The 13953-nt window shown below is 39.8% G+C and overlaps 1 protein-coding gene across 1 annotated transcript; it reads left to right on the top strand.

Moving 5' to 3' along the window:
* Window positions 1–454: 454 nt before the first annotated feature.
* LOC114350176 (TBC1 domain family member 12) lies at window positions 455–12492 on the top strand. Its single transcript, XM_028300853.1, has 6 exons — window positions 455–468; window positions 2331–2537; window positions 8116–8683; window positions 9768–9896; window positions 10518–10710; window positions 12112–12492. The coding sequence occupies exons 1-6, from the start codon at window positions 455–457 to the stop codon at window positions 12321–12323; spliced, it is 1323 nt and encodes a 440-aa protein (XP_028156654.1). The 3' UTR covers window positions 12324–12492.
* Window positions 12493–13953: the final 1461 nt, after the last annotated feature.

Genomic DNA, 13953 nt, shown 5'->3' with positions numbered 1-13953 from the left:
TTTTACAAGACGACTCGTTTCGCAACATGTGCGGTGCATTTTTCACCTGCTACAACCGCACCACTGGGCACACGGCTGGGGTTACCATCCTTCCGGATATCTCCAGACAAGTCCGGATTTTCGCTTAATTTAATTCCGGACAGAAACAAAATCTCGCAACTTCGTAACTCAGAACACAAAGGCTACGTTAGTGTGACGTATTGTCTGATTTTTTCAGTATTGGCCAGTTATTTTGCAGGGATTTTCTATAATGTATAATGTCACCCTACCCAAGGCAGCTGCGATCTTGGATGCAAATGCTGCACCGCATTAGCATAGCGTTGCATGTTATGAGTACTTATGAGTCCGGCATAGATATTGTAATCGCGATTATTTAAGCATACATGCAATCACTAACTGTTATGTGAACGGTTTGCATATTAAAGATGCGAATGAATTTTGGATGATGGCCATTATGAGTGCTGATTTGTGAGTTAAAACAGGGTAGTGTAATCGCTGACCGTGCTTGAACCTAAAGACTTTAAACGGTAGCGATGCAAGAGTAGTACAGAAGCCACTGCCCAATGTTTTTACATAATTATGTTTATGATAACATTATTTTCTATTTAATGCTAAATTAAATGTATCTACTTCAGGTTTTATCTGACTAAATGAGTTATCTAGGTACCGTAAGGTGAATGGCTCTTTGCCTCTACTATAGAACAGCACACAGCTCAATGTGCTCTTTTAAGTAGAAAATTATAATTATTAAATGTTATACAGTTTACTTATAGGATGTCTCTTTGGAATCGAACTCAAAGCTTCTTGAAAGGGTCATAACTCCACAACCATTGGACCATGGATGTATAAACTTAGGTGTTAGCATGTTAATCAAGCGTAATGCATCCATATCAGAATTACCGGCTTATTTTAAACTCACTCCACGTTCATTAACCTAAGTGGTTTGTAATTTTTATAAGACACGAAAACAGCGTTTATTATTCGGAGGCTAAGTAACCCATTTGCGTAATGAGACAGAATGACTAAATTAATTACAACTAATGACCCACGCTAAATTAAAGTGGATTTCACACGTTTTTTGGGACGCCTCATAGGTACATAGCTTAATCCGATTTAGTAGACTTTTTTTTAAATCTAGGCAAAATACACATTCTGTCTGTGGAGTTTCTATCCAAGTGATCCAACGTCAGTTCATAGATACAACGTTAATGAGAAACTTATTTGTTTTGTCTTTCATGAGTGGCCATGACAGTGATTTACAAATAGCTACCTAATTAAAGGGTAGGTACTTAGTGTTTGAGGAACCTGGAAATGATTTGGATTGAATCCAACATCGTATTTGTTCTGCCTACAGTGTAAACAAAATCTTCAAGATGGTCGTTTAGTAATTTATTTATGGAATTTCGTAAGTGAAACTAAATATTTATGTGCTTTGGAAAGTACATAAGCAAAAGTTAAAACACTCTGCAGGACTTATTGAAAAGTGATGCAAAAAAAGTACCTAACGCATGCATTAGTAATTCCCCATCTAATTTTGGCTTTAAACATCATAAACTTGGCCCAAACAAAAAATATGCATCATTAGCTCCTGGCCACAGATTGCGTCAAGTTTCTGCAGGTCTACCTCGCAAAACGATTTCTATACACTCTCATTCCTTATTCTGTCTCTTTCACTCACATGAAGATGATAAGGGTAGGTAGAGTCGACTTATCGACATCGATTTGCAGGATAGAGCCCCTAAACGCGGGCCATCTATCAAGCAACGCCTGGCCAGTGATTGTGCCATTTAATTCGCATTATGTTAATAAGTAAAAACATAAAAATTATCCGCAAAACGTTGAAAACATCTGCGCAAAAAAGTGAAACAGACAAAATTGCCCGCTATTACTGTAATTGAGGACTTAAAAATGTTTCACTTTGAGCATAATGAGTCTGACAGTTGCAATTCATGGTCATGGTCCAATGACAAAATACCTATAAATAAGTAAATCATGTAATTCCTAAGTTTGGATTTTATGCGCAATCAGCAGAAATTATTGCCCGCATTAATTTTATTTGCTGGCAAATATGCGATTCACGAAGCGTGATTTAAAGCTTACTTCACGCTGACGAAAATTAATGAAGGAACTTTTATATTATCGCAGAGCAATTTTTGGGATACAAAATCCTTACATTAGTCGCTTTTGTGCGAAGAAATATTTCTATGGTAAAAAACGAGTAACGACCCAGCCGTTTTAGAAAATGACTTGCATTTAGTTCGTTTTTAAGACATCCGCGTTTGGAAAGTATCAGAAAAAAAATATTCATGAACTTTTTCGAATCTTTTCAGACCCTCAAACTTGCCAGCCAAATGCACCGAAGAAGCGTTACGGCATAAGGCCGAGCACGCACGGATGGTGGAAGCGGCGAGAAGACGGGTGGAGCGCGAGGCGGCAGCGAGACACGCACGAGTGTTGGAGTCACACCGCATGGAGGAGAGGCTGGCCAGGCATGCACGCGAGTGGACGCAGAACATACTGCCGGACTGGCAGAACATGTAAGTAAATACATCTGAATGGTTACACTAAAGGCGCGAAGACGAATGGAGCGCGAGACACGCACGAGTGTTGGAGTCACACCGCATGGAGGAGAGGCTGGCCAGGCATGCACGCGAGTGGACGCAGAACATACTGCCGGACTGGCAGAACATGTAAGTAAATACATCTGAATGGTTACACTAAAGGCGCGAAGACGAATGGAGCGCGAGACACGCACGAGTGTTGGAGTCACACCGCATGGAGGAGAGGCTGGCCAGGCATGCACGCGAGTGGACGCAGAACATACTGCCGGACTGGCAGAACATGTAAGTAAATACATCTGAATGGTTACACTAAAGGCGCGAAGACGAATGGAGCGCGAGACACGCACGAGTGTTGGAGTCACACCGCATGGAGGAGAGGCTGGCCAGGCATGCACGCGAGTGGACGCAGAACATACTGCCGGACTGGCAGAACATGTAAGTAAATACATCTGAATGGTTACACTAAAGGCGCGAAGACGAATGGAGCGCGAGACACGCACGAGTGTTGGAGTCACACCGCATGGAGGAGAGGCTGGCCAGGCATGCACGCGAGTGGACGCAGAACATACTGCCGGACTGGCAGAACATGTAAGTAAATACATCTGAATGGTTACACTAAAGGCGCGAAGACGAATGGAGCGCGAGACACGCACGAGTGTTGGAGTCACATCGCATGGAGGAGAGGCTGGCCAGGCATGCGCGGGAATGGACGCAAAACATACTGCCGGACTGGCAGAACATGTAAGTAAATACATCTGAATGGGTAACACTAAAGGGGCGAAAACGTGTGGAACGCGAGGCGGCCGCGAGACACGCACGAGTGCTGGAGTCACATCGCATGGAGGAGAGGCTGGCCAGGCATGCGCGGGAATGGACGCAGAACATACTGCCGGACTGGCAGAACATGTAAGTAAATACATCTGAATGGTTACACTAAAAGGTGTGAAGACGAGTGGAGCGCGAAGCGGCGGCGAGACACGCGCGAGTGTTGGAGTCACATCGGATAGAGGAGAGGCTGGCCAGGCAGAACATATTGCCGGACTGGCAGAACATGTAAGTGCTTAAATACTTGAATTGGTTGAATGGGAGAGAAGCTCGTGTGCTTAGTTATCATCTCACGGAAGAAAGTCTTGCAAGGCAAGAGTGGGAGGGAGCGGAGACTATTTGGCAAAAATATTACTCAAAAATAGAATGTCTAATATGTAAACATTATAAAGAAGATAAGTGCTTGAGTCACATCGCATACCTAGATTAGTCTTGCGATGCGAAGCAAGCGCGGGAATGACTAACAAGTAAGTATCGTCCAGTCAGACTGGATGGACGCATGATGCAGTCTCTCATAAATAGTAGGTAAATTAATTGAGTTATATTGACAATGACTAAAGCCGAGCTTCTTTGGACCACAAACTCCTGTTTTGCGCATTTATTCATTTGTCTCCGCTGTCGCGATTTTTTCGGATTGTGTCTTTGCTGCCAAACTCATTAAAAATAGTATTTCATCTGTTCTGCGCATGGAATCATTTATAGACACTCCAAAGGTCGAGAGACAGTAGATATTTATTAATAGCTGATAATTATTATCAGAGACGTGCAAAGGTCAAGCGGAGACCATTCTGCGACGTCGCCGTCCATTGAAGCCGAGACAGCGTCATTCACCTCGATGTAGGTCATATTGTTGACCTCATGTCTTTAAAACATAGGTGAAATATCTCCTATGTTCTTAGATATAGGGTTCAACAGACAAGCGTTTGTCAAGTAAATGCGTACGCATTTAGACGTAAACACTAATGACTCCACTTTAGAATTCCTCTCAGTATTGTGTTCACGTGTTGAAGTTTTGCCATTGAAGCGTATGGGACAGTCTTTTGTTATTATGAATTATGAAATCGCCCTTGAATAGCCTACAGTACCTCTAGCATGAACATTTTCGTCTTCGAATCGTTTGCGTATTCGACAAAATTCGATATCAACCTTCGAATTCAACGATAACATGACAATTTTGATTCTCAAATTAAATTTCATGCAACCATTTCTCATACTAAGTTCACTTTACGACACGTGCCTTAAGTATGAAAACTACAACAGCGCCCTTGTGCGCTGTTGTAGTTTTCATACTTNCCCGCGTCGAAGTCTTAGCCTTTTATTTTACTGTTTAGTACCTCAAAAATGAAAAATGAAAACCTCATTTTCGCCATTTTCACTGTTACCCGGCCTTAATCTTTTGATGGCGATTCAAATACGCAAACGATTCGAACTCGAAATTTTTCGTGCTAGCCGTACAGTATGTAAATTTTTTGAAGGCAGATCAAATGCTTGGATATAAAACAAAGAGAGAAAGGCCAGAGACCGAATAATTTAAAAACAATTGAATTCTATTACAATATTTATTAATTTGTTTACGGTAGCATCTTTACGATTTCACTTATACGTTTGGTCATAAAGTAATACGTAATCTAAAAGTTTAGTACTCAATTACGTTATTAAAACAATAATTATAATACAAACAACACTTTCACATACTTAAAGAATTTAAATCGCCTTTTATATTGGAACTAGCTTTCCGCCCGCGGCTTCGCCTGCGTGGAATTTTGTCTGTCACAGAAAAACTATATCGCGCCCGTCTCTGTTTCAAAAACCGGGACAAAAAGTATCCTATGTCCATTCCCAGGACTCAAACTATCTCTATGCCAAATTTCATCAAAATCGGTTCAGTAGTTTAGGCGTGAAAGCAAGACAGACAGACCGACAAACAGTAACTCTGTTTGTCGGTCTGTCTGTCTTGCTTTCGCATTTATAATATTAGTATAGATTAGGTACCCTACAGCCAATAGGGGCGGAACATCAAAGAAAAATGTAACAAAAACGGGAAATATTATTCAAACTATATTCAGACGAAGTCGCGGAAACAGCTAGTCCTTAGAATATTCTTGTTTATGTCCGCAAGTGCTATTTTTCCAAGCGTTTTGTATTTTTCAGTCTAAAAGATAAAGATGCAAGCGAAATTAAAAGCATAAGAGGTTTTTCATTCAGTCCTTTTAGAAATAATAGCTTGCCAGAGCGCTGGCCTTTATGCTCCTTTCTCGGAATTTTTTATAGCTCTTGAGAAGTTTCAATGAAAATTCGCAGTAAAGAAACATTTTATTACGAAGTTATCAGCATAATATGCACGTAAGTAGTATTTTAATTGAATAGACTAAAGAATATTACGATCTTGGGATATAACTATGTAGTAATTGTACTTAATCTATTTATGTATTTACTAGCTTTCCGCCCGCGGCTTCGCCCGCGTGGAATTTTGTCTGTCACAGAAAAACTTTATCGCGCGCGTCCCTGTTTCAAAAACCGGGATAAAAACTATCCTATGTTCTTTCCCGGGACTCAAACTATCTCTATGCCAAATTTCATCAAAATCGGTTGCGAGGTTTAAGCGGGAAAGCGTAACAGACAGACAGACAGACAGAGTTACTTTCGCATTTATAATATTAGTTGGGATGGGATGGTCGCCTGCGCCATAATTTGCCGTCTTCTCGGCTTGTTTTCCAAATCACTAGAGCGCGTCTCTGTCATGCATGTAATAAAAAAATAAGCCAGGCATAGCGAATATGTGCAAATGTATTTCTCTCACATGAGAATTACTTGGCATTCGATAGTTCTGAGAACAATTTGACCAATTGGAGTATGAAAATTAATATTTAACATTTCGTATCTGTAATCTTGCAGTCAGATGCATATTAAGTGTGGTTCTAGAGAAATCGATTGAGATTAATTAGTTTGAAGTTCAATCATTCGATGCATTAGATATAATCTCAGTATTTGATTAATGGAACATTTATATTGAGGCAACAATAGCCCAACAGCTTAGGCATTGGACTCCGATTCAAGAGGACAGTAGATTGATCCCTGATGATAGACTTTTATGGTGAACTCACTTTTAACACAAGCAAATTATTTTGGTTCCTTTGGGTTAAGGAATTTGTACGTTGTTTTTAGTATTTAAACAAAATTCAAAAATTATTCAATTCAAAACGAACCGAATGTTAATGTTGTACTCAACAGTACCACAGTTCTGTTCAGTATCTACCTCTAACAATGACTACAATACATAATAGATTCAGTAGATCAAGGCTTTATTTATCGATAAATTATTTGGAACTTATTATTATCATTATTCTACACTATCTAGAATACCTTGGGGGAGGCCTTTGTCCAGCAGTGGACGTCATTTGGCTGAAACGAACGAACGAACGAACACTATCTATGTAGATGCAATATGCTTTTATTAAAAGGTTAAATTAATGTACAATAACATTATATTGATAGATGTGGCATTTATCACAATATTCAATAGGCTAGTTGCCTAAAAAAATTTTTTTAGTCCGTAATGTTTAATATCAAAAAATATTGGACACGTATATTTTTATTTGTCAATCTAACAAATAATTACATAGTTATGGTGCGTTGAAGTTGCGCACGACGTCACAACTTGCGGCATTTTTAAGCAAGCGTTGACGTCACGGGCCTCTTCTTATGGTGCGTTGAAGTTGCGCACGACGTCACAACTTGCGGCATTTTTAAGCAAGCGTTGACGTCACGGGCCTCTTCTTATGAACTTTGGGGCGCTTTATCTCTTTAAATTTTCATTAGTTTGAAAAAGTGAAAATACGTGTAGAGTATTTTTTGATAAGTTAACTGACGGACTAATTAAAACTCTTGCTTTTTGACCCAGGCAACATCCCCATTATCTTCAATCTGCGTGCGGTTTTTACTAAGCTTGCTAGTTTGTTGATTAACCAACCTCCCTACTGATGTTGTTGGTCAGAATAAGAAACTGCTGCCATTTCTGTAGTAGGCTACAATAGCTTAATTCTAATAAGAATATGTATCTAATAGGTATTTATAAGTTTAAAACCGGATTTAATTGAATTTATTGTTGGAATTGAAACTGCGTTACCGTTAATGTCTTAATTGTATATTATCTAATTAAAATTAATACTAACCTACTTGACTATTTCAATAACAAATAATAACTCATGATAATCAAGATTATACGTTGCCCAACTGGCTATTGTGTATCGCTCCATTGTTCAGCAAATCCACATTTTATACGTGTTCTGTAACTACTATTATGTATGTTTATTAAAGAAATACCCTGGGATTACTAAACCGATTTAAAACCAGTTTATTCTATGAAAAATGTAGTTGGTACTTATACTTAGTTGTTAACTTACTTTAATATAATCTCGCTATCTCCACATTTGACAGGTACAGGGGCAAAACAAGGAATGTCCCTAAAATTCAAAAGTATATTTTTGATGGCTATATTTTCGATTTCCCGCGTATTTTTATTTGAAATTATACAAAAAGCGTAAAAACAAGTAATAGACATACGTATTCCTATTAGTAGTTTATAATTTTAAGTGACACATAAGAATGTTTTAAACTTTAATCAATTTAAATGTTCATTAACATAACTTTTTGTTTTTGTGACAATTCTTGTTTTGCCCCTGTACCCTTCATTTGCATTGTGTCATAAAAAATATGTTTTCATTTACAGGAAGAACGCGAAACGAACTCTAGAGTTATGGTGGAGCGGGCTCCCTCCTTCTATCCGCGGCAAAGTCTGGCAACTGGCCATCGAGAACAAACTGAAGATCACCCACGACATGTACCAAGACTACGTCGCCAAGGCCAAGCAGAAACTCCAAGAGGCACAACTAAGACGCAAACGGTTAAAAGTCAAAAGCCAAGACTGCTGCAGCTGCAAAAAGGAACCAGAAAAACCCAAAACGGACGAGAAAATATCCAAATTCGACGAGCTGCTATCAAAGAACGATCAAATCAGCCCGAGTGAGGAGAAACCTCGATTAAGCATACCGAGGAATTTGAGCGAGCAGAATTTAAAGTCTCATAGTACGGAGGCGGGACCGAAGAAGTGTTGTTCGAAATCGAACCCTAACCTGCTTGATTATAGTGACGAGTGTTCGATGGAGCTGATTCAGCTGGACATAGCGCGGACTTTCCCCCACCTGTGTATTTTCCAACCTGGAGGGCCGTATTTTGATGTGCTGCATGAACTGTTGGCTGCGTATGTGTGCTATAGGCCTGATATCGGATACGTCCAGGTGAGCTTTAGATCCTAGAAAATAATAAATTATTGTCAGTCAATTAAGTTACCTGTACCTGACTAGCGTGGGGCTGTAGCTCTAATCCTCCATTTGCCTCTGGTTAGAGAGGATTGTACTTCTACATTAGAGACCAAATGACGTGTGAGTTTGTAAATACATATATGTAGTATAGTACGGTATGGCATATAGCCTGATACTACCCCTGTACGAGCTTTGTCCATTCCGATTGCTTATGGAAACTCCACACAGCTCGACGGCATTTCCCGGCGTCGTCTGTTTCCTCGCTGCCAGTGGCCTTTTCAAATTGCCTCCAGTTTATGCCGCCGGTCTGTGAGGATCCACCATTACTGATAGTTGTATGGAATGTGTCATGCAGGGCACGTCGTTGATCATGTCTGGTGGTGTCCTATCTTATTGTCTTGTCAGGGCATTTCATGTCGCATCTTTTGTGTAATTTGTACTTGTCTTGTGTGGTGTACACATAAAGTTAATATTCCTTCAGAATAGAGCAACTGCTACGAGCTGACAAACGAAACCGATTTTAGGATGTCATTTGTGTGTCAGTTTTCAGGATTATTTCACTGTTTTGTACATCAATCCCTGAATCAGTCACCACGTTTCTGAAGCACATTTCTCATAAACTACCACGATTTAACTCATGTAAAATAAAAAATAAAAACTCAGAGCTCAAATTTTCAGAGTTTAGCACTCTGATTAATTACTTGCAAAAAACGGTTTTGTTGCATCTCATTACGCATCTCTTTATCACACAGTGTTGCTGCTAAAGCCTGGTCCGTGAGCACGTAGAATTTTGTCCAATGACCCCAAGCTACCCATCCTTATCGCTCGCGCGTAATTATATTGCTGTCGCGGCTGTGCGACGGGCGCCCGCAGTGAGTGCGAGCGCGATAGCAACATAATTACGCGCGAGCAATAAGTATGGGTAGCTTGAGGTCATTGGACAAAATTCTACGTGCTCACGGACCAGGCTTTAGTAACATCTCGCTCGCTCAATCCTTTGTTGCACCATTCCGAAGGAATATTAACTTTATGGTTGTAGTACAATAAACTATCTCTGCAGGGCATGTCGTTCATCGCGGCAGTGCTGATCCTGAACATGGAGGCGCCGGCGGCGTTCGTGTGTTTCGCCAACCTGCTGGACGGGCCCGTGCTACGAGCGGCTTTCGCGCGCGACGGCGGCGCCATGCAGGTACTGAAGAAAATATTTACTGCCAGATTAAATAATACAAGACAAAAAGACTAACCTACTTTACACTAGGCACTGACTGTCTTGTAGAGGAATGTATCTAGACATATTTGTTGCAAAATAACACCCATAACAACTACTTAAGGTGGCACAGTGTTAAGCTTGAGGTAAGAGCGTCTGAATAGAACACAATTTTAATCATGTATTTGCACAGGCTTAAGGGGCCTTAAGGAGCTAGTTCAAGATCGATATTGATCATAATATTATCGTAATGTTTATAATTTTAAGAATGAAAAACTGTATTTTTAAGTTTATGTTCAATTCTCAAAAATACCGATTGTGTCTGTCTGTGCCTACGTCTGTTCATCACAATCTTACGCAATCGCAATAACTTAACTTAAACTTCTAGCATTAGCTAATATAGGTAAGCCCTCGACTTGGTGAACCGACCTTCTAGTGAAGAAAGCGACTTGATACCACCCGCACTGGATTTATTTTGGTTGAAACGACATAAATCGATAAGACTTTATGTTGTGTTTGTTTGTATGTGTTTTAATATCATCGGATCCCTTACAGCGTTGCGAATTCCATTTATCCTATCTAACCAACCAATTCTCATTCCAGCGGCTATGGAAAGCGTACAGCACGCTTCTGGAGCACAATCTACCCTCACTAGCAGGCGTGGTGGCGCCGGAACTGTATCTTGTGGAGTGGCTGTATACAGCCTTCGCTAAGGCCATGCCGCTGGACGCCGCGTGCCGCGTGTGGGACGTCTTCCTACGGGACGGGGACTGCTTCCTGTTCAATGCGGCACTAGGTCAGTACAAACTTTAAGTCACAGCTTGTGAGACGTGGGACACTGTCATACAATCACTGTAAGCGACCACCTACGGCGGCAGTTCTTGTGTATCTGTTACGGTTAAAGTGATAAATCGAAAATCATGAATAATAACCGGTTATTATGAATAATTACCGACAGTCGCGGTAAAAGTGATAAATTAATAACATTTAACAGTGATTATTTAATAATTCAACCTTAGTACTAACAAATATCATAAAAGAGAACAACATCTTGTGTACGTGGCTGTACAAGCCAACATTTTTGAACGTTTTAATATCATATATTAATATAATTTGGCATAATGAGTTTGGAATGTTTCTTGCATAATATTACTTTTCCATGATGCCCATAACATAATGTTTTGATTTAAAGTGAAAAATAGGTTAAGGTGCGGCTAAGCCGCCTATTTAGTTTTATACACACATAAATGACCTCATATTAATCACATTTACCAAATCATGAGGTAATTATTTATAATAACCGGCGATTATTCATAATTTTCACATTTATCACATTGACCGTAACATATCTAAGTTTAGCACCAAAGTAAATGATACTCTTTGGGTGTGGCCGTGAACAGGGGCGTAGTGTGAGTTTACATCGAATTTCGTCACTAGTGAACCCGTAAAAAAGTGACATTAAATGTATGACGAATTGTACAGCGCCCCTAGCGGAAACTATCAAGAACTAAAATTTTCATACGTTTTTTGAATGCGCTCGCTAGTGACGAAATTTGATATTAACTCACACTAAGCCCTCAGAAAAGAGCGATTGCGACAAGCGACCAAGACGAGTGACCGCGACCAGTATTTGACTTTAGGCAATGTACAAGCATCAGTTCACTAGCGAGAGTGAGACAGGCGACAGAGACCAATGTTAAGTACTGGTCGCGGTCTCCCGCCTCGGTCGCTATTCGCGATCATTTGTCCCTGTCACGGCGCCTGTTATGAAGGAAAATGTAGTATTTATGCGCGGAAGAATGACAGAATTCAGTGCTCTTTAATGTCTTTTTGTGAAGAGATACAACACTTTTCTAGTCATGAATAATATCAAAATATAGACGCACGTGAAAATAAACTCCATTCTTCTTCTATACTCACGAGCAAAAGTATGGAATCACCCCGTTGTGTTTGGTTCCAAGTCATCTTAAGAACTGAATGACTATGTATGTATCTATAGTATCAATTTAAAGTATAAAAACCTTTAAAATGGTACCATTTTTATTTACCTTTTATTAGTCATTTAGTTCTTACGATCACTCGGAACAAGTAGGATGATTCCATACTTTTGCTCGCGAGTGTATAAATGATGCTACAAGAATCACCTTCAAAGAGTGCGTTAAAACTATTTGTTACTCATCCCCAACTCTTTCCACAGGCGTCCTTCACCTGTACCAAGACGAGCTCAAAGACATGGACTTCATAGCGGCAGCCCAGTTCCTCACCAAACTCCCCGAAGACCTCGACCCTGAGGCTCTATTCAAGAGCATATCCACAGTGTCTATGACTCTGGATGGGATGACCTTCGAAGAACTGGCCTCATGCTGCGAGGGCCAGAGTTTGGACGATGACGTCACGGTGAGGTTATGATACAGGAGGAGGATCGGGGACCTCTGGGACCTGATTGACGCGCTGTCGTTTAAAGTCGGGTTATAGTAACGGCTGGTATAGAATGCACTTGGTATATACAGAGTAAATACAAATGAGTAGGTTATCTTCATAGAAACGCATGCAGCGCGCACGCACACACTGACAAAATTTTGCGGGGATTACCAGTCGTGGTTGCGCCGAATTTTGTCAGTGTGTGTGTGCGCGCCGCATACGTATTGGCGCACTCACATACAAACCGCGCTCGGTGCGTTTCTATGAAGATAACCTACTCATTCTCATTTGTATTTACTCTGATATACAGGGTGGAATTTTGTAATGCCACCTGAAGGGAAAGTACTCTTAATATTGTAGATAGAATTTTTTTGTCAAAGAAAACATTCCTTTATTTTGGAAAAGAAATAGAACTGCATTCAAAGATTTCCAAAAATTTGCTTGCCACACCCGGGAATCGAACCAAGTAAAATCTGTTAAAAATTACACCCTGTATTTTTATTACATCGATCGTTAGGGTTAAGTATAAGAATAAAATCTCTCTAACAAACTTGATAAATCAAATGAAAGGAAAACCATGAATTCGTAAATTATTTTAATTATGTGCAGAAAATTGTATGGTGAATTTTCGAAAGTCTTTGCATGCAGTTTTTTTTCTTTTCAAAAATAAAGTAATATTTTCTTTCAGTAAAATTTTCTATCTACAGTATTAAGAGTACTTTCCCTCCAGGTGGCATTACAAAATTCCACCATGTATATGGGGATTTGGGAGCTTGACCGATAGCATAGTAAATGGGAACAGGCAGAATAGGCAGTAATAGGGCACGTATGTGCCATCCTAGACTGCATGTCACTAAACCTCAGGGTGTTGCATACTAAATACCTGCAAACAAAATATTTGTGACAGTTTTGATATCGAAATCGCTTCATGGAGCGAAGTAACTATAGATTCCCTTTTACTGTGCGAGTGTTTTTGATATGTCTATGTATTTGATACATAGATAACAAACTGACTACGATTTGGGTAAATGAATCGTTCTTACTTTCAAATTGTAACTTTATCTTACTGGCGATTTAAAATACAGACCAACAGCCATTTAGCTTGTTTACATAAAAGGAGATGGTCCTTAATGTATGTACCAAAAACTTTGAATCGATTGGAACTAATAGGTATCAGTGGTTTCATTATAATGCACAATTTACTATTTACCCCACCGAAAACGCAAAGCCGAAATCAATGGGGTGGTGTTATGAATGTGCTTTTGAGCTATATGCTGACAAAAGTCTGTCTATAAGCTCATAAATGTAAATGTAAAGAAACTACTGATACTGACACCTATTTACTTCCAATCGGTTCTGGCTTTTTTTTAGACCAACTCGTTTAAAAATGTTTGACCCCAATATAACCTTAAACAACAGTGCGTGAATCGGATTCTAGATGTCAACTACATTATGTGTAGTTTTTCTATACGTTGTGCATGATCCTATTGCTTAGTACCCGTGGTATTTCACGGGAAATATTTTCGTCTATGGTACTACCACCATGGAAGTAAATATTTTTCTGTGGACTAAAAAGTAGGACCACGGACAGCGCATAAGTTTGTTGAGTGTGTATGAA

Source organism: Ostrinia furnacalis, unplaced genomic scaffold (genome assembly GCF_004193835.3).
Source record: "Ostrinia furnacalis isolate ACB-3 unplaced genomic scaffold, ASM419383v2 OfSCF0802, whole genome shotgun sequence".
NCBI classification, from domain to species: domain Eukaryota; kingdom Metazoa; phylum Arthropoda; class Insecta; order Lepidoptera; family Crambidae; genus Ostrinia; species Ostrinia furnacalis.
This window is presented reverse-complemented; position numbering and strand designations above follow the sequence as displayed.